The sequence below is a fragment of the Acanthochromis polyacanthus genome, chromosome 6 (genome assembly GCF_021347895.1).
Source record: "Acanthochromis polyacanthus isolate Apoly-LR-REF ecotype Palm Island chromosome 6, KAUST_Apoly_ChrSc, whole genome shotgun sequence".
In the NCBI taxonomy this organism is placed as follows: domain Eukaryota; kingdom Metazoa; phylum Chordata; class Actinopteri; family Pomacentridae; genus Acanthochromis; species Acanthochromis polyacanthus.
Window position 1 is genome coordinate 25,166,451 of NC_067118.1, and position 24,597 is coordinate 25,191,047.

The window sequence follows — 24,597 nt, forward strand, 5'->3', positions numbered from 1 at the left end:
AGAGGAGGAAGTTTAACAAATGAATAATACACTATGGCGTTGTGCATTGACCTGGTTTGAATAGCCGCAAGTTTTATCCCGGGCTCCTAATGTCATGCAAATCACTGTCTGGTATCCAGGCAACAGTTGCACGTTAGAAAGAAACTGCATTGTAGGAAGAGGCCACGACTGATCTAACTGTGAGAAGACGAGTCCACAGAGGGAACATGAATATTCAACAGGTGGGAACACACACGGGGACGAGTTTCATCGTTACATAAGCAATGATAAATGCAACTTGAAAATAAACACGCAACTCCTGAGGGACAGTTTTCCCAGCGGGCCCTTGAAAACTAACCTCAGTGACGTAATTCTTAAGCTGTGTGTGTGGCAGAACGTGCTCGCTTCCTTTAGCAGTGCAAAGAAAGGCCAAAGGAGCAGACAGTTGGCAGCTTTTACAGTCTGCAGAGCCAGCACAGCACAGAACAAGTAATCAGGTCTTTCACTGACTGCTACTCAAAAATCCCTCTTACTTGGACATTGAAGCCTCACTGTGCATCACTTTGCATGCATATGCTCTGTAAAGTCATTTGTTCTAAATACAAACTGTGTCCTTTTACTACCATTTTACCTGCTGTATTGTAGTTTATCTACTGGGAAGACATTGCAGTACAACTTACACAACTGTGCTGTGCATCCTTAAGTTCTCCACATTTGTGTCTAAACTTTTAAAAGAAGAAAAAGCAGTCAGAGAGCGCAGTACTCCGCCTACGCTGCTCAGTCGTTGTATGATTTCCGATGGATAAGTTATGATAAATTGGCAGCGGTGGATTTGTAGTAGGATTGTAATAATGTGATCGTCAGCAGGCAGCTGACGTAGTGTTCACTTGTTGTCATAGTTACAGTGACACTGTGCTGTTATCTCGCAATGATACAGACATCTTTAACAAATCTGTGGATCCAGAGTATAAGCTGCATCACTGCCAAAGTCTAATCACTTGGTCCTTGTGTCATTTCTGACTGTCCCTGAAAATTTCATCCAAATCTGTTATTCTGTTTTTGAGTAATGTTGCGCACAGACTAACAGACAGAAGGACAAACATATGCCGATCGTCACATAACTCTGCTGTGTTCCTTGGCAGGGTTATAAAAAATATTCATGCTTTCATTCGCTCTGGATTTTTCAGTGAGGCAGGAGTACATGTAATGTCTGTTTTTTTGTTGGTTTAGATAAAAACTATTTTATATGTCCTTAAACATATCGGGAAGGGAGTACTGAATCCAAAGTAAGAAACTATTCCATTACAAATAAAAGTCCTGCATTCAAAATTTAGCTTTAAAGAGTACTCCACATAATTATTACTGCACTCTTACAAGACTGTCAGACTTACAGTGGATTAAAAAAATCTAAATGGATTCAAGAAAACCAGAAATGTTATGTCACATATTCTCACTTGTCAAAACCTGGAGCCTACACTACCCACAATTCAACCTGGCTCGTCGATTCTCTTGGGATGATCGTTTTTATTAGTGTAAAAGATGCAGATGTTGTTCTGGACTTCTCTACCTGTGAATGCCGGAGCACTCGATACACAGCAGGATACCCAGGTTGATGGAGGCCCAGCGGGGGTCGGCCTGACCACAGTCGCAGCACTGCTCGTTTCCCGGCAGACACTGGATGCGCTGCAGGATGGTCTCTCCTCGGGCGCTGCGCTCCCGCGGCTCACTGGCTGAATCAATACTGCTGGTGGATGGAGAGGCTGTTCTGTCCAGATGCTAAAAATAAACACAAAAACATCCGTTAGGGTTGTGGGCACTCAGTATGTTTGTGTGTTAATGCTTAATAACAGTGTTTAGTAAAGCCTCTATTTAACTTATAATTATACAGAGCTGAGAGAAACATTGACGTCATTTATTGAAGTCAAAGTAGCAAGACAACTTGAAAAAAACTAATGCCGAAAGTAAAGTATTGTCTGTTATTAATCACAGTCAAATTATAGAGATTTCTGTTGGCATTAATTGCCCTTTTTTTCTTTTTCTTTAACCTGTACGTTAAACAAATAATTAGGGTTCATTAGGGAGCTTTAGACATACTACTAGGCACATTTGTTACCACTGGATGATTGTGACCTACCTCAATGTAGTAGGTGTCTGGGCTCTCTCTGTAGGCTGAAGCAATGCTAGCTTGAACCGCCTGAATCCATGCTTGTCTGAGCTTCTCAGACTCAGCCTGAAGCATGCAGCTCCTGAAAGACAGAACATCACAATAGTATTCCCAAGTCTTCAAGTACAGTCCTGACAAATCTGCAATGTAGAGCTATAATTTCATAATGCAGAGATAAAAAAATAATAAAATAAAACGAGACTAATAAGGGAACGTGCAAGCTACTGTACTTAGGCACGGTCACATTTTGAGCTAAATGCTACTGTCAACATGCTAGCATGCTAAAATTTACTAAGTATGTTTACCATGTTCACTATCTCAGGTTAGCATTAAACTGTGCTAAATGGAATCTAAGTATTAGTAAGGCTGAGTATTACAACTGATGTTTAAGTAAGATTAAAATGAAATAACTCAATTTTACAGCTTGTGATCTTGCTAACATGCATTGTATAGCTTTAATTAATTAATTATTACACAGATAAAAAGATTAAAGTAAAACAAATGTAATATGAGTGTGTAGCCATGTTAGCAGCTCTGTAAAATTGTCAACACTAATGAGTTCCTGCTAATATGCTAACTCTGCCGACGCTAACATGCTAATGTTGTTTGTTTACCTTTTTCACTACCACAAATAAAAATGTTAATATTTGCTAAACAGTGTTAAGCTGATAGAAAAGCCGACTTAACAGGAAAAGAAACTAGTCAGATTATGCATTTCTGTATCTTAATACATGATAACATACCTTTTTAAAATAAGATTTAAATAAGATGGCTCATTTCACAGGTATGCATGCCAACATGTATCACAAATTGGTGCCTGTTAGCATGCTGCCATTTGATAATTAGCACTAAACAGAAAGTAAAACTACAGTTGTACTGCCATTTACTCTTATAGATTAACTTTAATTGGTATTATGGTGATTTCCTAAAGGCCAAGTAAACAGATTATAGAGGTACACAGTCTACCTGTCATGCTAGCAGCTCTGTGAGGCTCAGACACAGCAGTGGTTTTGAGGTAAATGCCATCATCAGTATACTGGCCTGTTCATAATGACAATGCTAACATGCTGATATTCAGTACATATGTTGACGTTACCATCTTACTTTAGCATGTTAGTCTACTTAGTTTTTCAGTAAACTTTCAGTTTAGGGTCAGTCTCTGTCAATTCAGATAGGAGTGATGCTGCACCATCTCAGATTTTGTTTAGTTTACTTATGTGTGACTTTTTTCCCCATGTTTTTTATTGTAATTTCACTCGCAATCCTTCAACACTTGGGCCCCAATAACACAGTGCCATTCTCAATGGCCAATAGGTAAAAAAAAAAAAAAAATTCCTCTGCTAGAACAATTCCCGGGTCTGTAAACTCAACAAAGTCTGTGAGCTTCATTGTGTGGAGACCATGACTGTGTGTTACACATTTCGTGGCAATCAAATATCTAGTCAAAAGATATTAATTTGAGACAAAAGTAGACCGGATGAACCAACCAACTAATGCTGCCATCACTGGAGCAGCGCTGCTACAATAGATATGATGTTGACAGTGAGATTGTGCCTTACTTGGAGGGGGAGACGACCTCAAAGCAGAACCTCCTCTCGATGTCCTCACACGGTTTTACAGAGCACAGTCGGAGGTCCTCCACCACCACCGTCAGAGAATCCTGCTAACACAACCCAACCTCTCATTCCTATGCTTATCATCAGTCCCAATACAGTATACAGGTAGAAAACAGCTGTTCCTCTCTGATAACATATTTTTCCTGGCAGTTGACAGGCTCAGGGTACCTTTCCATTACATTATTTACACACATGGATGTCAGGCAGAAAAAGCCACCCTGTTGACTGCAGATTGAGTACTCAGTGATGAGCAGAGATCTCTTGACTCACAAACATGCAGTCAGTGAGCAATGATGGATTTCAGAGAAGCTCACGTTCAAAAACATCACAGCTACACTTAACCTCTCGGAGCTCACTATGCCCCGGGAAGAAAGCTGATAGCTCAGAGATATATGGACTTGCCTTGAGCTTCTTCTGATAGACCAGCTGACTGTTTTGTATGGAGAACCACCGTCTAGAGAGAGGAGATGAATAAAACATATTTTAGATGGATATCCTACAAAATGTTAGGTTAGCGTGCAAAGACGAACCCCGGTGAGATACCAGTGACCAAGAAGATTGCTTCACATCACACATCACAGCCTTACTAACCTGCTGCATTTTTACACCTTACTGCATTGCACTGTGAGAAGGAGTTTTTTTCCACACGCAAGTGATCCAAGCTACGGTAACTAACTTGCTGTTTTATGAAGATAATCTAAGCTTGGACAAAATAGAGGACCATGAGATACAGGTGGAAGCTCTAATGTCAGTTAGCAAACCTTTCAGCTTAGATTACCGCCATCAAATTGTTCCAAAAGACAAATTTGTTTTTTTAGCATTTTCATCTCAGTTTGAACATGTCTGCTTTGTTTGCGCATATTACCCACATACATATCTAATGCTACATGCTTTAATATACAGGATGTAATTATCACAATTACAGTTATGCATGTTATACTTGGTTTGGTTTTATTTTAGATAAGATATACTTTATCAGTCCTGAAGGAAACTGCTATGCAAGATATTGTACAGAAAAATTACATAAGAGAGTAAATGCGGCGTGTAATAGAAACGCAGTGAGATGTGAGTATGAGTGAGTATTTTACTGGATGTTATCGTAATTTTTTTTTTTTTTAGTAATGTCTGGCACAAGAATTTCCTTCAGGATTTATAAAGTTGTATCTTAAACACTTGGTAACAAGGTATACAATGTTTTATCTTCAATAACCTTGGCATAACATACTAATGTGATATATTTCAGTATTTATACAGAGATTTCCCTCATGCTGGTTACCTGTTCCAGGTCTTGAAGGCATTGCTGGCCCTCTTGAACAGGTAGCCCTCCATCACCACACCATTAGGAGCATCCACGTTGAACTCCACCTTAGAGTCGTCATATGAAAAGTCCTGAAGGAGAAGAGAAAGAGCAGCAACATGAATTCAAGCCATCTTAGATGGAGATCAGAGGGCTGCTGATTGCTGTTGTTCTAACCTTTTGATGACCAAACAGGAAACTAAACCGTCTTCGGCAGTGAAGCGCCGCATGAGAGATATTCCTGGAATACCAGTGCTCTTTACTGTACAAGTAGTCCATATAGGACTCATCATAATTTGTGCGATCATGTGGAAATGGTCACGTGTGTGTGTGTGTCCATGTATGCATAGGAGTTGCATGCCATCTTCCTGTGTGGCACACTGGGGCGTTTCATAAGACAACAGATGCGAGAGTGACGCAGATTATTACATAATCAGCGTGATTCGTATGAAATTAGCCTCCAACCTCTTCATGACTAACAGCCGAGCACTTTAGTGCCAGCCAACAGAAAGTGGTACGCAGGTATTTAGAGCTCAGGGAAAAGTTATGGTCCTGAACCCTAAACTGGAGAATTCCAGAGAGCACAAATGCATTATCTAGTGTTTTAACAACCTACATTTTAGAAGTAATGTAATATACAGTAGGACAGAAGATTAACTTATCCATAATTGAATTTCAAACTTTGCAAGCATGTAGCCTTCGGAGAAACACCAGAACCAGTCTTCCCTCCGGAGCGAGTTCAGGCTGTTTCTTGTTAACATGCAGAGAATATGTGAACGTCTCTGCTGGAGTGACCCATATAAAAACAACCTGTACCTACTCTGCTGTTTCATAACATGTCCTTACAGCAGCTCCCAACACACCATTAACTTCTTACTGCTTGTCTGAATAATAGAACGACCTACTGCGCTGCACACATCAGTGGTAAAACTTGTATGCATTTAAAAATAGGCTGGATTCCTGCACACAGGCACCAAAATCCTAATGTGAGACGACACATTTTTTATACTAAAGCCACAGTCTGTCGCAAATTAAATCACAGCCAAAACCTACAGAAAATACCACATCAATAACTGATTTTAAAATAAGAGAAAAACACCAGTGAGAAACAAAACTGCAACCGAGAGGACAATAAGTTAAACTGGCATTAAAAATAAAAGTTGAGAAAAGTAAAATCAGCAATTCAAACTCCTTCAAGTAAAACAAATCATAGATATACTAATGAAGACAAATCATCTGAGTCTGTGCTGAGAGAAAGTAAGAGTAGATAATCAGACAGACAGAGATGAAGAGAGTAAGTGACAGGATCATACAGAGTAGAAAGTCTTTAACAGAACACTCGCTTTAAAGCTAAACCTAGAGACAAAGTCAGACATGGTCACTGCTAAAATGAAGCTCAAAAGTATCTTAAAAAACCTAAAATCCACCCACCAAACTGTGGTCCCAGTTGCAAAAGATCTTCATTTTCAAACGCTTCGTGCGTTCCAGCAACATTAAAAATTACAAAGAAAGCAAAAAACTTGAAAGCCGGACCTCCCAGAGTAAAAGTCTGTCTTCATGCTGCAGCTCTCTCGGCGGAGGCTAACACATTGTGCCACTGCAGCAGGGAGAGTAATCCCAGCACTGACATGTGTGTCCTCCACTGCAGCCACCTGCCTGCTGCACTGAGAGCCTCAGGATTACCACTAATTACCATACAGCTGCCAATGTCTCCACGGCAGGATGCTGTGGACGAGTAGTGGACCTTGCCATTCACTACTGTAGCTGCTCCTGACCCAAAAACAAGCAGGCTGCTTTGACACTTCAGTGCTGGATTTGCTGCAGTTTTACAACTCCCTAAACACACCTCCCTCGCTGAAGAAGGTGGGAGTTTCAGCACCATGTTGACCCAGTGGGAAACTATCTGGCAGGCAGCCAAGATCACCAAACAAGCCCCACTGAGGGCTTGATTTACCATCTGCAGCGACAGCAGCTCTGCTCACATCAGTCCCAGCAGTGCAACTAATAAATCAGTCAGAAATCAATGGGATCCATCTTACCTGCAGCCTCTCTGCTCTGAAAGTAGCACATCACAAACACTGAGGCAACGCTGAGCAAGCTGTGCACTGGGTGGAACTCTGCACTGCAATCTCTCAGGCCCACAACAAAGATCATCTATTTTTAATGATGTAACGTCACACAGACAGAAACTGAACATCAGTGAATTATTAAACAAGCGGGAGACTTCCAAATGCGACGAGCAAATAAGTAAATTGTTGTGCGGCAGCAGGCGGAAAATAAACCAGGAGGGAACACCGGATGTTCAGACAACATGTCCTGATGCTTCATCCACCTGCTGCTGCTGCTGTGCGTAGGTCTACCTGCAGGCCAGGCTGCAGAGCTGGAGCACCAAATGGTGAACCCAGTTGGTAGCAGTGATTACTTAGTCTGCTGTGAAGCGTTTGTTTATTGTCGGTAGGATCACTCTGTGCCTCATTATTACTACAGTCGAACAGCTTTCATCTGTTACAGACCAGATTTGTGGCGTACATCCATGCCGGACACCTGCTCCACCACCTCCACCTAATCCACTACTAACCTGCTCGACTCAACTACAAAGTTACAGATGGTCTCCTCAAATACTATCTCAACATGAGAACATATCAGACAGCGAACACTCCACAGTTCCAGACTCATTGTGCCAGTGTGGAAGAAGCTGGCACAACGAAACGACAAAGAGCGTAACCTGCGGTGATCAGACAGGCTTAAGTTAATGCTTAAATTGAAGAATGAGATTGAACAACAGTCCTGAAGAGCACATGTTAACAGATCCGTGACCACTTGAGTTTTTGACTACCTGATAAGAAAACCTTCCCCTGGTTTCTCTGAATACTTGGAACCATGATTTTCCTCTATTCAGCATTGCTCAGGTTTACATTTCCACCACCTGATGACATCATCTAATGAAAGCCCAGGGCTGAAACATGTGATAAAGAATAGGTGTGCCAAAAGCTATTTTTGTCTACAGAGAAAGCCTTTTTTTCTCTCCTGAGTGACGAGATTATTTAAACAGAGAGAACAAACCACTTCTAGGACACCTTTTGCTTCAAAGGCAGGACGATATGTAAAAAGAAATTTATGAACTGTCTTTTTTTTTGGACCAATTTTATGTGAGCTGCCCCAGAAAGTCAAAACACAAAAATAATCTGAATCTACATTGAAACACAATTCAGTTTTCTGATTTTTTTGTGCTAAATGTAAAGAAAAAAGGCTCTAAAAATTGTTTTAAACTTCTTAATGTGAATACTTTATGCTTTCAGTAGTCTTACATTAGCACTAATTGAATAGCTATGGAATTTGAATTTATGGCTAAAAAATATCACTATTTCACAACTTTTCCAGGCATATTTAATTTAAATAAAGGTTGATTGTAGTGAAATAGTCTTGGGAATCAGAACCATTGACTACTACAGCAAGTTCTTGAACAGCATAGAAAAAAAACGGCAGCTGACTGACATGTAGCTGTTTGACTGGAGATTTTCTGGCTTTTGCAGATATCTGTTTGAAAATAAGAACAGAACACGTTAAAACATTAGTTTCAACAAAAATAATATACTGAGCTGCAGCGGATGTAGAGTTTGAAAGTATTTATTCCATCAGAAAAGAAAAGCTATGAAGCCGACACAAGTATTCTGAAGGAAGTCAGAAGAATCTGTAAGCTAAGTGATGATGCTAGGTCATTAATATTACATATTGAACTTATTTTCCCTTCTCAGGCTGAAAAACTAAAAAAGATCTGTACGGCTAGGGCCTTTTGAAAAATGTATTATTGTTATTAATCTGTGTTAAGCTGTGGTTCAGTGGTCTCATGCAATAACTAAGTTAAATGCAACAATGACAAAAACATGGCAGCAAAAAATGCAGCCGCTTTTTTCTTATTACATCTAACATCGAGGAGCTTCACGCAGTGAAAACAAACCTGGGGATGCACAGCAGCACCAAGTAGCACTGCCCCAGCGATGTAAAGACAGAAATATAGAACAGAAGGCAGAGCAGGCGGCCTCGGACAGGACTTCTCCATTAAACCTGCCGTTAAAAATGAATGGCTCTGGCATTTAGATGCTTTCCCTGCACTGTGTGCCCAGCCAGCTATAGTGACAGTCCACGGATGGAGCACTTTAACGCCCTTTCTGCTCCCCTGGTTTTTTGCTGAGTAACGGCTGCCCCTTTGTCCTGTGTAAGCTTACTCAAGGCTTATTACACATACTTCACGTGTTGAGGAAAAGAAGGAACAGGAAAGAAAAATCTCTTTAAGGGAAGGAGAATGAATAACAAAGTCAGCCATGTTGTTCTAAAAGCAGCAGATGACAAATGTAAAACATAATATAATGACAGTTTAAAATCTGGTTTGCAATATTTCAGATTTAGATAGACAGAGAAAGCACAAATTGAGAAGTAAATGTCTTATTTTTATGCAGGACAAGCATATTCTGTGGTAAACAGGCTGTTCTCTATTTTAGGATGCTGCGATGATCTCTTCCCAGTGGCTGATGCAACAGACAGTTTCTATATAGGCCATCCAAACTAAGTTCAGTGTTTCTAATTGTTTTGTATAAATGATTCAGGATGCACTACATCTTGCCCTCAAGGCTTGTAGAGTCCAACTACAGCAGGAGAAAACTTCAAAGGGGTTTGCTAATGTTCCCTGCTAACACTGTGGGCGACGCTGCAATCTGCCCACGCTGCAAACTGCCCACGCTGCAAACTGCCCACGCTGCAAACTGCCCACGCTGCAAACCAAAGATGTGCTTCAAGTAAAAATGAGAATTCAAACGGGAAAACAAATGGAGTCGTACTCACCTGCATCAGAGTCTGGGAGGAGATGGTGGTGTTGGGAACATATAAGCAGAAAAAAAAAAAAAAGAGAAGAAACAGAGCATTAGAGCCTCCAACGGCAGACTGGTTTAAATGAAGATAATACGCTAATCTTTCAGGTTCACTGCACCTCTAATTATCCTCCTTACTGGCTTTCAATCACACTTCAGCGACAAAAAGCATCACCCACCTGCCACAGCAAAAACAATATTTTCATTCAGCGTGGCTTCTGATTGTGGCCTTGCTTTTTTCACCACTACATGTCCCTTGATGATGGATGCTGTATGAAGCTTAATGTCTAACAGCTCTGGCAAAAACAGATCGATAAGGCCCTACATGTGACCCAGCCCTTCCCTGTGGGTCTGTCCACAGCACAGAGCACAGCGCCTGGAGGGAGGACACTGGCTGGAGCTGTCTGACAGATGGTCACTGATCCTGGGGTACAGAGGAGACAGACATTGGCCTGCTGGAAATAAGGCTTTCTGAATTATTAAAGGAGGAGATGCCAGACAGGGAGTGCACCCCCGTTTATGGATTCCATTATTCAAACAACAGGACACGAATAGTATATTTTTAGAGCCTATCTGAAACATGTAAAATCACTGCTGAACAAAATTAAAGAGCTGACAGGTAGACTTTAACGCTTTGAACTCCCACTAATGAGTTTGAAAGGCATGTTGTCTATTGTACAAAATCAGTGCCTGTAAAAACAGAAAGATTTGTCAAAACATCCATTTTCAGATGCTCATTGAACTACCCGTTTGTGACGTGCCGTTAATTCAATCAACTAAATGTCGAAGCTAAAAACTTTCATCAGAATCACTTGGTTTTACATTTCATTTCAAAATGCTGTGAATTAATTCATATTCTGTCAAAAGCACAAATATTCTGTTCTCTGCACAACAGTGAAGCCACTAATGACTCAGCTGCAATCAACAGTCAAATAAGTGAAATAGGGAAAGAAACTAACACATGAATAAAGTAAAACATCTATAGTATGTAGAGTTACAATTGGTTTTCCTTCTTGGTAACACCTGTGAGCATTAGGAAAACTGTTGTTCATATTCATTTCAGTTTTTTATTTTATTTGTGAAAATGAATGAGCCTGTCTGGAGTATCACTACAACTAGAAACCTTATCTGTTAGCATGCTGTCCACTAGCAGACCACTGCTGAGTAAAATGACTTAGATTGCTATGAAAGTTTCTACAAACATTAGTGGACTGAATTTATAAATCTTGATCACTTTGATGATCAACTGAGTTTCCTTCTAGCACCAACATGAAGTTGTTAGGTGTTGGGTAGGTATACAACCAATCAGCGCAACGAATAGGCTCCTAGAGCGCCGGAAATCAGAGGATGTGGTAGTTCGGTGAAGCCTTATTTATACAGTCAATGGGTGAAGCTCAAGTATATTACAGACATGTTAACAGAAAGATTATTCAGAGTCGGTGCTAATGGAGCTCAACGACTGTTGTCGTTTTTGTTGTCGACCCTGGCGGAGAATTAAATTCGTTGCCGTGGGTTGTCTAGCGTGGCTAGGCTAGTTGTTTCTGTCAGAATCGTCGCGCCTCTGTGGTCACTTAGTTACGCCCGCCTTCTGACTCTACACTTCATGGTGATTGGTCCGGCCAGTTTTAGGAGTATCCAACCTTGAGCCTTATGGAAGGTAACTAGACCCACCCTGGTGGAGAATTAAATTCGTTGCCGTGGGTTGTCTAGCGCGGCTAGGCTAATGAACCACATCATCAGACCTGTGATTTCCTAGCTATTTTCAATGTACAGACCACTGTAGCATGATTAATCAATCTTGGTTTCTTGGGTGTTTTGGGTCTTTCAGCATCAGCTGTGTTAGATCTGCTTGTGTCCATGTAACACCACCCTCATATGTATTGTATAACGTATTGACATACCGGTCAAATACTGTGATTAATGTGGCTCAGACAGATCTGAAGCAGGTTAAATGAATGTTTAACTGAACGTAATTTAAGATTTTGCAGAAACATTAACATACCTACAGAAGTCTTGTTTGCTGCCCACAGCTGGCAGTGTGTCTTTCCTTTGACTTAATAAAAGGAAAATATCGACAGTTTCACACAGCAGAAGAATCAATAAAAGTTTCTTTAAACTGAAAGTGATGCGTGCATTTATTCTAGTGGCACAGCAGCAGTAACTTCATGAACAAGGGTTTAATGTTGAATAATGCTGTGTTCTTCTACAAATCCTACAGTTCAGCTATTCCTTACAGAGTCCAGGTTTATGTGGTGGAAATATTTGCATTAAAACGTGTCTGGGTTAATTCTGAGCTCCATCAGAGCTGTCAGGACATTTTTAGTCAGAGGAAAAAAAAATCACATTTCAGGGTTTTAACTATATTTGTGTTATGGGACAGGAGGCCCCTCTGTCTGACTGAACGTTCCTTAAATTTCACTAGTAACAGATTACTGAAGATCAGATTTATTTGGTAATTACAACAGCTTCCCGTTATTATTGGATAACCAGGAAAATGCAGTGACAGACACTGAAATCTGTATGTGTACTGATAATAAATGTCACATTTGACAAGGATGCTAGCTTGCTACAAGTCTGTTTCGCTCATGATAGCTTTCATTTTTTAACATTTTTGCTCTTTCTGTTGAACCTTTATAGAGCTGAAAAAAATAATGAAACACATCCGCTTCTTCATCCTTTTTTCTGCTTGTTGTAAAAGATTATACCTCTGCACTGATCGCCCTCTTCTGCAGCACAACTCCACAAGCTAGCAAAGTCACATGACCGTCTTTGAAGGTTGCAGTGGTTCATTAAGACACAATGAAACCTTATTCCATGATGTTATACTGAATTTTGCATAGTGAGTGCTACATACTAAATGAAGACTGCTGCTGACTTTCTGAGTTTGTGGGTCAGCACCCGTCACACTGGATTCTTCACTTGAGCATGTCAGCTATCGTTTGTTTAGCAAAGTGAAATCTGAAAACACATCCTGAAGGAGGGTCATGGATGTCTGTAGCGAATATAGAGGCCAATAAACACTGAAGATAATCCACAAATATCAACCCCATGGTGGCGCTGGATAAAAAGTCAGACGATCCATCCATGCATGTATAAAGTTTCATAACGGTCCACTACAGTTGCTGAGATATTTCAGTCTAAACCAACCGAACACTGCCAGTCATTCTGCAAAATCACAAAACAAACCATAAAGTCAGCACTTCTCTGCACTAAAACTGCTTTGAGGCTCCTGTTTCTGCGTCAGCACATACATGTGCTGAGGGTTGCCATCTACAGCAGACAACAGCGGGATTAATATCTTCTTAAAACACTTAATTCCACCTGATTTAATGCTTTAATCGATGCCTGGACCTTGTTAGGGAGATTAATCAAACACTTCCCAGCTGCCCAGGTCTAATCCCTCCCCAGTCATAACAGATGCATCGGGCCAAGTGGCAGACTGGAGGCTGGACGTAGGTGTGATACACATTCACACTCTCTTAGTTTGTCAGAGCAGCTCAGTGGAAACCTTCAAACCTCTTAAAGAGTCCAAACACAAGGACAGAATTCAGAATTTGAAATACAAAACAAACATGAATGGGAGGAGAAACAACCCGCATAAGAGAACCTTTCTATGAAAAATTAAATCCATATTAAATTTAGGACATTTTAATACACAAGATAATTTAACACCTGTTGCAGAATCATGCTGGCAAAAAAGTACAGTTGACAACCAGTGGGGGCAATACAGTTGGAAAAATATGCTTATTCCACATTTCCCAACAGTACGCTGTCTAAAAACTATATGGTGATTTTAATTATTCCAACTTAATTTACTGAACTAAGAAAAAAATTACATCAACTGAGTGAAGTATTATAGATAAAAGCGACTCTTGCATGGTATCAGATGATGACAGCAGTGACTGTGTTTGCTACAGGTCTGATGCTGCTGACTGAAACTCCTCCTTCACTAAAATCCCCCATCACAACAATCCCAGTTTTAGTGGATAAGTGTCTTTAAGAGGTGATCCAGCAGCTGAGTGGTTGAGGTCCAAACCAAACGGGCAAAAATGACGTGAGCAGTGAGTCACCACTTCAATTTTCAGCTGACCAGACCAGCTGCAGCTTGTCTTTACTCTCCCTATCCACTTTTATGTCACTGTCAGATAAAGTCAGGACAACCTTTACAAATAAACAAATGTCTCTAAGAAGCACAAAAAAAATCCGTAAAAAAATAAACACATCTGTGATAATCTGCTGCCGATTTAAATCGAGTAAAACTGTGTTATTTTATGATTACGCCATTGCCATTTGTAAAACTATAGATTTTTGATGTGGAAATTATGCACAGTGTTTGTTTGTATGTATTATGATCTAATTTATGTAAATTAGTATTTTTTTCTGATATTTTACTAGTTATTATTTATAATTTAACAAAACAGGGACAACATGTAAAGCAAACAAACCAAAAAACACTAAATTGTTTAAAATTTACACAAAAACTCTTCAAACGCATTCCTTTTTGACAGTGTACAAGAGGCAAGGGAATATATTTGAGATGTTTAAAAATCTAATTTAACACACTTTAAGGGCTTTTTGGAAGAAATCCTACTTCATTTGTCCAAAACAGAACAGAAACTCACCCTCTGCTGAATGGTTGCATGTTTATGCTCCATTTCCCTCTTCTCCATGGCCGAATCAATCACCAGCTGATCCAGCTGAAAGTCAGTTCACACAGACAGAACGGAGTCGCCTCAGTCAAAAGTGCAGCCAGCATCCATGTAGTAGTGAGATAACTGTAACATAGTAAACACTACAGAGCAGCTGACTGTGACACTTTCCACTAACAGCGCAAACACATGGCAAGCCTCCAATCAAATCAATGTTGAGTAATGAAATGCTGATTCAGTTCTCAACTAACAAGCTGCTTCAGGATAATATGTGCTGTAACGGAGTCTTTTCTTCAAGGGGAGTAGGCCGAAATCGAACGTGTCAAATAGTTTTAATCATTAAGCGGAAAAATTTAGGGACAAATTACGTAAATGCTCCTTGTTTGTAGTTCAGTGAGGATCAATCAGAGTGTCCCAGGAGGTGACGCAACATTACTGCTGGAAGTGATGATGATGATGATGATGATGATGCTGTGCTTACCTCAGCAGCCAGTTTCTTCATGTACGGATCGATCTCATCCAGCAGGTTGTAGCCCTGCTGAAACAGCGAGTACTGAGCGTGCATGAAAGACAGCATCTGCAGGAGACAGAACCATGAACATGAAGTACTGTGAATGTGGAATACAAAGATGAAGGGCGGCGGTGCATCTCCACTGACTTACAGCATCCAGGATCTCAAATTTCTTCTTCGCCTGAAGGACATTGATCTGCAGAGAAAAGCACAAGACAGAAATATAAAAGTCTTGTTTGCACTACAGTGTTTCTGACACCTACAAGCTACTGAGATGACGCCCTCTAGTGGACATAATTGTATTTTCCTTATTTGTGTCGACTGAAAAGACGAGCCTCACTACACACTGTCTGACAAACATTTTCTTCAGCACTTTTTCTGAGTTAACCTTCTGAAGCCCAAGCAGTTTGTGGACATTTCTTTTGCTCCTGTCAAATTTTTTACTCACTGTGGGCTCAATTTTCACTGCAACATAAAGTCCTACATCTCTATGGAAACAGTGCAACAATAGTTAGGATGACAGAGAACTCAAGTTTTTTGTGCAGTGTGACACAATTACAAAGCAATTAATCATTAAAAATCAAAAATTGAATTTGCATATTTAATTGTTTTACAAAAAAAAAAATGTTCAAGATGTAGAAAATGCTTCCAAGCTTCCACAGGCGTTAACAGCATTGGGTGAGAAATGGTCACTGTAGATATTTTACCACTTGTTTTGGTTTTTTTTAAACTTGTGTACATACATTTATCCCATCTGCTCCATGTAAACACAGCCTGCAGTTCAGCTGAAAAGTCCCTGACTTTTCGTCACGTCACAGATGAGTCACTCCTGACTTCCCAGTTACACTGAGGAGTGCAGATATTTTTTATTTTTAAAAAAACTATTTTTTTAACCAATTTTGGCCACTACAACCAGTTTACTCTTGGTGAAGTTTTAAATATGATGTACATAATAAAGTGATTTTGAAGTTTTCTAACAGAACGGCACCTCACAGATGAACAGTTCAAGAAGAAAGTTCAAAATCTGAGGAATCTTTCTGTGTTTACATTTCTGGGCCTGACAAATGATGCAATTTTGCTGATTTTGAAAAGAAAACATGCTTTTCAAACCCACTGGCGGGTTTTGGGGTTAAGAGGGTTAAAGTCTTTTCATTGTATCTATCAACTGATCCAAACCTTAAAGATTTGTTGTGCTACATTTAAGAGGTCACTTAGATTAAAAAAAAAACATGTCTTCCTACAGCTTCGACCTCTTCTGCCTCCAGACAGTTTAGATTAAGACACAAAAGGGTCAGAGGCGTGGGAGAAGGCTGATAGCAGACAAATTGAAGAATGGAAAGAGGGCACGGCCATCACGGCCATCACTCTGAATCAGTCTGCCTTTGTTCCCGCAGGCAGTCATGGGTAGGAGGTTACAACTTGTGAGCAAAGTAAAACCATGCTGCACAAGACTACAGCGATAGATGTGTCACACAAGTAGAACGACGGACACGGACTTCGCTGCAGGCTAACAGGCTACATCATGGTCATTTCCTGATTGTACTTTACTGACAACATGAGTCTGTCAAGTGGGAATGTAAGCGAATATGAAGACATTTATTATTTGGACATAAACGGATAAAAGGCAGATTTATCCCTGTCATGCAGCTGATTATCCACAAATGTCACACTACTTCTTCTGAGAGTTTTTACTCAGTAAAATGAAGCACCCAAACATCTCATAATTAGTGTTTTCTGACGTCCGTAAAGCTTTGTGCCTTAATCAGCCTGACTTTCTTTAGTATAGAAAGCAATGCAGGTGACGTGTTGTCTGTTAAGTATGAGCAACAACTGCAAGTATCCAAAGCAGAACATCTTTCCATGGCGCTGATTTGAAAAAATGAAGAGAAAAATGCAAATTTTAGCAGCCAGTTACTTTTAAATTTTATCATGGAGATTCTGTAATGAGTTCGCATAAATAAACACGTAAGGTTTCCTATCATTTTGGCAAGTGAAATGGTGGTAAATTGCAGTGTCTGATGTTTAAACTAGTAGAGCAGATGGAGGCACACTCCACCAAGGTCAACATTATCTCGTATTGTTAAACAAAGAGATATAGACCTGCATCAAAATCTAATGGGTTCTGTCTTTGCCCATGGCTCCACCAAGTTTTCCATCAAATTTTATAAAATTCAGCCTGGTAGTTTTCATGTAATCTTGCCAACAGACAATAGCACTGAAAACATTCCATCACTGTAAAATAACCAAGTTTCATAACACAAATAAAGATTGGAGAAAAAATGAAAACAGATCTAATCTTTATCTTTCGTTTTCAACGAATCATCTCATGGTCCATCAGATTTATTTGACAACACTGTTGAGACATCCCACTTTACTACTCAACTTTAGATCCATGAGTTAAAACTAGCTTCACCTTCAGTAGCTCCAACAGTCAAATAGTGCAGACACACTGATGCATCAGCATCAACAGTCACATTATGCCGTATGTTATAACACACCAGTCAGAGGGGACATTTAGGAGGTATTGGTCATTTATCGGACCTGCAGTACGTAGTCCAGAGCGAGGTGTCGGAAGCATTTACGGGTGATGCTGAGCGTGCTGGTGGCTTCTTCCACCTCGTGAGGCTTGTTCCTGGGCGCCTGAGCATTCTTCACCTGCGCTATTTCCAAGTCTTCACGCACCCTGTCAAAGTGCTTCTTGGTCTCTTTGAACTTCCGAACATCCCTGACACACACAGAGGAACAAAGTTCAGGAGAGGAAGCAGCAACTTTACACAGGTCACAATTTCAATTCCAGAAAGAAACATCCTAGATATTTAAAGTAGCATCTCCACAGCCACCTGCTTTAGCTGCTTTGCTCATGACATGTCTCTGACAACAGATTTGGGCTGCAGAAACTTGTATCACGTTTAATATTTGAACACTTCAGAAAGGGTTTTCGGGGGTTACAAGGGTATGTTTGTCTTTGAAAGGTTGTGGACTTTGCCTTTCTGCAAATGTGCTGAATTTTTAATAGAGCTAAAATTCTGCAGGGATACCCAACTGATTCACCGGGAATCACAGGTTTACTCACTCTTTCACAAAGTTGTGCAGCTGCTGCTTCACAGACCGCTGGGCTTGATCGAACAGTATCTGAAACAGATGAAAATTACATGTTAGTGTGTCTTAGTAACAAATGGAGGTGAACAGCAGAGGCACAAAGTTCAGACATTGTTAATGCAGAATTGCTAGATAACGATTCAAGTCAGTTGTCAAGCCAAAATACCAAAAAGTTTCATAATTTCAGCTTCTGAAATATGACATATTACTGCATTTCTTTGTCAGATGCTATAGTAAATAGAGCATCACTGGGTTATGGACAACTCAATTTATGCTTTAGGGAAATTATGAGGGGGCTTTGTACCATATTCTTACATTTTACACAAGAAAGCGAGGAAGAAGTTAACCAATAATACAAATTAGCTGCAGCTCCAATCACATATCACGTATTTTACATGACTGTTGCACTTTTGTGAAATCTTATGATCTCTTAAAGCTCTTTGTAAATGTGTGTATTACTATTTGTTACTGATAGTTAGTTTTGAAAATGGCATTTGAAATTTTATATCCACAGATTTTGTACAGCAAACAGTCAATTTGTGCCATTTCAGGGGCAAAATATGACTTTGCTGCATTCATAACTGGTTTAAATTAACCTTTTTTTTGGTTTACAATATGAAAACAGTCCACTGGTTCTGGGTTAAGTGAGCCAAACTGCATCATTGTTAACCCAGTGATTCACTTAATGAAATTACTATGAAACCAACGCAGCAGATAATACTGATAGAAGAAGCATATACATGTGAAACACATTCTTAACATCACTTATCAGCAGAAAATATACCTCAGATACCAAAAGTAACAAAAATGATCATAATGCATTTATATGCACTTTTAACTCCTTTATATACTGTTGGACCGCTTGTAAATGATTATTGTTATCATGCACTTTGTTTATTGGCTGTTCTTTTTAATTTTAATGTGCATCTGCAAAGTTACCTCAGTTAGAAATTAAATGGTATGCGTAAGTAGCAGAAGATAAAAATACTCAAGAAAAATTGCCTCATAAATTATACTTAATGAGAGTAAATGTGCTTAGTTCTTTTTGTAAACATGCTGCCCATACAACAGTGCTTTTTGCTATTTCTCCATTCAGGTTTTTTGGAGGGAAATATCAGTGTGTGTCTGTTAAATTACCAACCAGCAGAGGGCGACAACATACATCTGTTTTGACCACATGCAAATAAATGATGCAAGTGAGCCATTAATGCCTGTTGGAATGAATGGAGGGGGGATGTTGCTCTGACTTGAACACTTCTGCTCTAACACAATAACACGCCGCCTTCAGTTAGGTGTTTTACATTGAAGATCCCTCCTCTTCTCTTTGAACCCTCTGAGCACATGGTCTGTGATTGCTGCTGCCATCTTGCTGCTGCTAAATAGGTCACTCGGGCAGTGAGGGAGGGAGGGAGGGAGTAAGAGGGAGGAGAGGAGGCTTTTGGTACGATGTCTGCATCCAACGCAGGGTGCAAACCAGTTAAACAGTCCACGTGTTATCGCCACAAACGAGCAGCTAAACTGGTTAAAGGGTTTTCGGCCTCATCCTGCCTGAATAATTGGATATGCAAGTGTCTGTGGGGATTAGAAGATTTGAGTTGGCCAGGCTCTATAAAACTAGGCTTACAGGGTGTTTTAATTCACGGATTACAGGCGCTGATGATGAGTAAGACACTCCTCTGTTGTTGCCACTGTCAGCAGTGTACAGACAGAGCCACTAGCCAGCATAGAAATAACGCCAATGACTGGAATTTGATTTAAAAATAAAATGTTTCTCAGATGGAAGTGGTCGGTTTTACGGTATTCCAGACACCTCTAGGAGAGACGTGTTTGTTTTGATGGTGAGTTAAGGCTATGTTTTACTGCTCCATAAACCCACTGGGTCCAAATAAGTGTGAGAGTAAAGTGGAACAACAAAGCCTCTCTGAGAACATGCTCTTTACTGACTGCTGCACCAGATGCTGCTTTATCCTCACTGCCAGCAACAAAGTGAAGAGTCAGGAAAGCTTTCCAGGTTCTTAGCAAAGTGACATGGTCTTAACATCACCCTGTTTGACAGCAGATCACTTGGGTCCGATTGTGGATTTGTGTGCCCGGATGCAGTTTAACGAGCTTTGAGAAAAGTGCAAGTGGGAACTGGAAGCTCGTGCCATCATGGACTCCCACAAGCATGCGATGACTCAAAACAAAATCAGCAGGGCAGCGGTGTGCGGCGGCCATAAACACTGCAGCGTCGGACTTGTTTGAGCACCGTGCAGACAGGACTGAGGTGGACGGTGGCTCAATGTAAACCACAGTCTTTGAAAGCTGTCAGCTCTGCGTCTATGATGTTTGTGTGTGGCAGGAGAGCTGCTCAGAGACTTCCTGCCTCTGGAGGTAGTCCTGCCTGTTGCATTCCTGAGCTGCCTTGTGGCAAGTTGACACCATACTTTAGTTACACCACGATGCCACAGGTTGTCTATGCACAGTGTGAACCAGCAGAAATAGACAACGGCAGTGACGGATGCTGCATTTATGGACAATGAGGCTCTGGGATAGTTATAATAGTTGGTGTGTCATTTCAACGATACGTGAAAATTCACTGATAAAGTTTGGATAGGTTGCCATAAAAGAAGTGGCAGGCATTCATGGTGTTCAGAGATTGACTCATAACAACTAACTGTCTTTCATCAGGTCAAAATCTCCACTTGTCAGACACTGCACTTGATAGGATGTCTTAAAAAAACGATGCCTGCTTAAGCTGTTCTGCCTGAAGGTAAGGTGGAGCTGTGACCCACATTAGCACTGTAATGAATGATTCCCACTGTCTCTTCACACACTGTTCTGTTGACTGTTTCACCCTGTTCCACTGATGGACTGCTGGTGGTCACAACACGCCTTAAAGTGTAGCAAGAAAAGAAACTGCTAGTCACTGTAAATGAGGACAGAAAAATTTTAGTTTCCAAATATTCAAAACTTGGATTTCCAAACAAAGCTTTTGCAAACATCTTCAACTGCTTGTGATATGATTATTGGGTAGGCGCCTTAAATCGAATGCAGTTGCATCAATAATATGCTTGACAAGACAAGACAATCTTTGGTGTATAATTCTCTTTTATCTTTCTGCTTTGATGCTGTCAGTTTAATTTGAAGGATTCTATCAACTTGAAATAACACTTTGTCCATTCAAACATATATCCTAATTTCAGCGAAAGTATGAAAAAAAAAGAAATTAGGTTAAACTCCTTTAGCATTGTGCATTTGACGTCATGAGGTTAATGTTCCTTCAAAAATTTCTGTTCCAGTTGTTTTTCTTCCAGTAGAAATTCAGAGGGGAGACAAAGCAAGAACACTGAGAAAATCATGTTTTACAGTTTACATTTGGGCAAAGCAAATACTTCAGTTGGAAAAATTGTAAATTTTGATTAGCTGGACTAGCTAATAATTTATAGCAAAGAAAACTTTTCAATTGAGAGGATTCAGATGATTTAAATTGATCTAATTTAAGCCAGTTACATTAATATTACTTAAACTTGATTCAGTTGCTAATTAATTAGTCCAACAGTTCTCTTTTTAAGTGTTTGTTCTCACCGTAAGTATGTTGTCACGCTAACATTTGCATGTTAGCTTGCTAATGTTACTAGTGAGCTCAAAAGTGCCAATCAGATACACAGGGCCCATGTTGTGACTACAGATCCGTCATGTTAACAATATGAACAAAATGTCACTTTGTTTGGGCTTGAAATCTTCTCAGCAATTACACACTACAATAACATTTTACTCTCATATTTGACACGTCACCACAAACAATGGAGCTGGAATGTGGTTGAATTAAAAAAAAAAAACACTGTCAAACATGTCGTTAGTAAGTCAAGAATATCTGACTATATCTTCAGCGACCTGATATCAGAGCTAAGGAATGAGACCTGGTGCAGACACGGTCACAATGGGCTACTGTATCAGTGTACTAATGCCCCTTTCACTGGGCCAGCATGTTGAGACAGAGTAACGAAATGAAATCAGTCAAGCAATTATCTCAAGCTCCACTCGCTGCACAATAGAAAGCACACAACTTAAGCACTTCTGTCAAAGGTGTCACTGTGTCAAAGACTACTGTTGTTTTAGACTTTACTCAGGAAGTCATACATGCTCCTTCCAGCAGCGCTGAAGTAAAAAATACATTGTGGTTGCAACAGTCAGTCTTCTTCCATCAACACAGACCTCTGATCAAGGGCTTTGGAGGTGGTGGACGCATCAGATATTTCCACGAATGATGACCCGGTTAAAGACGAGGCAAATTCTTTAACAACTGGGATTTACTACTCCAGCAGCATGTAAAAGGGAAAACGGACACGTAGTTTGTAATGTCGTCCGATTTTACTGTGGCGCACATAGCTTAAATAGGGTTGGGTTAAAGGCTGAGCTGAAAAATGACATAAATTGGATTTTATAGTACAGCAGCTACACAAAACATTCTGTAAAAAAATATGAAAAATGTGGCAGAAAAGGTGCCAGAAAAAATACATAAAATAATAAAATATTGTAACGTTCAAATGCTGTAAACATAACAGCAAATAATTGGAAAGAATTTAGATTTTAGATATAGTCAAACAGTATAATATCACAGCTGCAAAACGAAACATAACTATTTGTAACAGAAAAAAAGACTAAAAGTGAACATTATAGTAGCTGTTTTTGTTTGCTTTTTACGGTCAAAATGCAATTAATACTTGATGACTTGACTAAATGGGATTTTATTAACTATTATCTGTAATTTAATAAAACAGAAAATTTGCAAAACAACATTTTAAAAGTAATGTACAAATTTTTAATCTTTAATAACACAGCAAAAATCTGAAAAATGTTCCCTGATTCAAACACGGTAAAGTAGTGTAATTTAATGGTCAAATATTGTAAATATTGTTTTGGATCAAACCGTATTTACGGGTTTGATCTTTTTAACAGTTAACATGTAAACTACAGTATCTTAATTTTTCAGTGATTTTAACTAGATATTATCTGTAATTAAACACAACTGCAAAAATGGGTAAAATAACAGAAAATTGTTCAGAAGATTTTAAACAGTTTTCATGCTGTGGGTGAATTTAACAAACAGGTTAATTAGTAAGCTCTAAGACAATTTTGTTAGCTTTGGACAAATTCAGGATGGCCGTTTCTACCTGTTTCCAGTCTTTAAGCTAACTGAAACTAACCAGCTGCAGCCAACATTTTGCTTCAAGACGTTGTTGCTGCATAGCACGACTAATAAACTAGCAGCTGCAAAAGTGATGAGGAACAGCAAAGTGTTAGAAAACATTGACATCTGTACTTGTTCAGTTAAAGCATCAAGGCCTCTCTTTGAGGATGCATGTTCATATATTTTTACTTTGTGAACTAAGAATGCAGTGAGGAATGATTGGGATTGCATTTGTAAGGAGAAGTGTCTTCCTGCTTTGTCTTGCTTTGTTTTCCAGCTTCCAAAAATAAGTGAGACACTGACGTTGGCATCTCACATGGGAATTCATTCATTCGGTATGAACATCCTACTGCAGGAAGATTTTATTTCAAAGGCATTAAAATCTGATACTGGAGAGTAAATGTAGCTATAACCAAAACATGTTTTCTCTGCGTGTGCCTGCTGTAAATCACATCAACCCCAACATATGAGCCTTTACTGTTTTCAGTGCATCAAGACTTGCATATGTTGGTCTCTCTTTGCATCTCTGCCAGTCTCCCCTCATTTCTAATGTATGTTCAGAGAGTCAAACATGAGTCAATAATTTATTGAGTATTCAAATGGAATTTTCTGCTTGAATTGAATAGAAACTGATAAAAAAATGTTGGCCTGATTCTGGTGATGTGAAAGAAAAATCTATTGTGAAATCTTTGGAAAAGAAAAGACTCTCAGGATCTGAGCGTAAGTAAAAAGAGCTATACTTGGCCTGCTTTTGACTTTCATACAAACAGAGCCTGTTTGTTCTGTTGTGTGGTATTGGACTGGCAAAGGGAGCCAAGCTATCAGGAAATGGAGGGAAGCAAGGGCCAAGACTCTTTTATACTTTTGTTGGATCCGAGTGGCTGCTTGTCTGTGTGTGCGCTCAAACATACGTGCTGTTTGTGTTTCTTTTCTGGGTTACAAAGGCATCCGAGCATTGCTGCGACAAGGGCGGCTGGCACTCAGAGGTCCCATTTGTACGGTGCCATTTAATATTCTTGAGTCTCTGCTGTATAGGGAGAGCACAGCGGCAGCTGCACTGCAAAGTGTGCACACAGAGGGACAACCTTCACAAGTAGCAGATATAACCATCATCATTTCTTATTCATCGGAGCACTGCTGGCGTCCCTCAGCTCCAGGAGCGCTGCACACTTAAATGCACATGGTGTCTTTTCTGATTAAAATACATACGCATCAAAGATGCCAAAAGAAAATGTTGCTACACA

At 39.8% G+C, this 24,597-nt stretch overlaps 1 protein-coding gene across 2 annotated transcripts in view; it reads right to left on the reverse strand.

The window, feature by feature from the left end:
• acap3a (ArfGAP with coiled-coil, ankyrin repeat and PH domains 3a) overlaps window positions 1–24,597 on the reverse strand; it is an 87,111-nt gene that overhangs the window by 14,497 nt on the left and 48,017 nt on the right. For both annotated transcript variants that reach the window (XM_051949285.1, XM_051949283.1), the window contains exons 5-15: window positions 18,155–18,213; window positions 17,623–17,806; window positions 15,233–15,277; window positions 15,052–15,147; window positions 14,544–14,618; window positions 9,896–9,907; window positions 5,036–5,148; window positions 4,162–4,213; window positions 3,703–3,803; window positions 2,114–2,225; window positions 1,547–1,755 (exon numbers count right to left, since the gene is read on the reverse strand). In XM_051949285.1, the coding sequence (XP_051805245.1) occupies window positions 1,547–1,755; window positions 2,114–2,225; window positions 3,703–3,803; window positions 4,162–4,213; window positions 5,036–5,148; window positions 9,896–9,907; window positions 14,544–14,618; window positions 15,052–15,147; window positions 15,233–15,277; window positions 17,623–17,806; window positions 18,155–18,213 (1,058 nt within the window). The remainder of the gene's footprint in view (window positions 1–1,546; window positions 1,756–2,113; window positions 2,226–3,702; window positions 3,804–4,161; window positions 4,214–5,035; window positions 5,149–9,895; window positions 9,908–14,543; window positions 14,619–15,051; window positions 15,148–15,232; window positions 15,278–17,622; window positions 17,807–18,154; window positions 18,214–24,597) is intronic.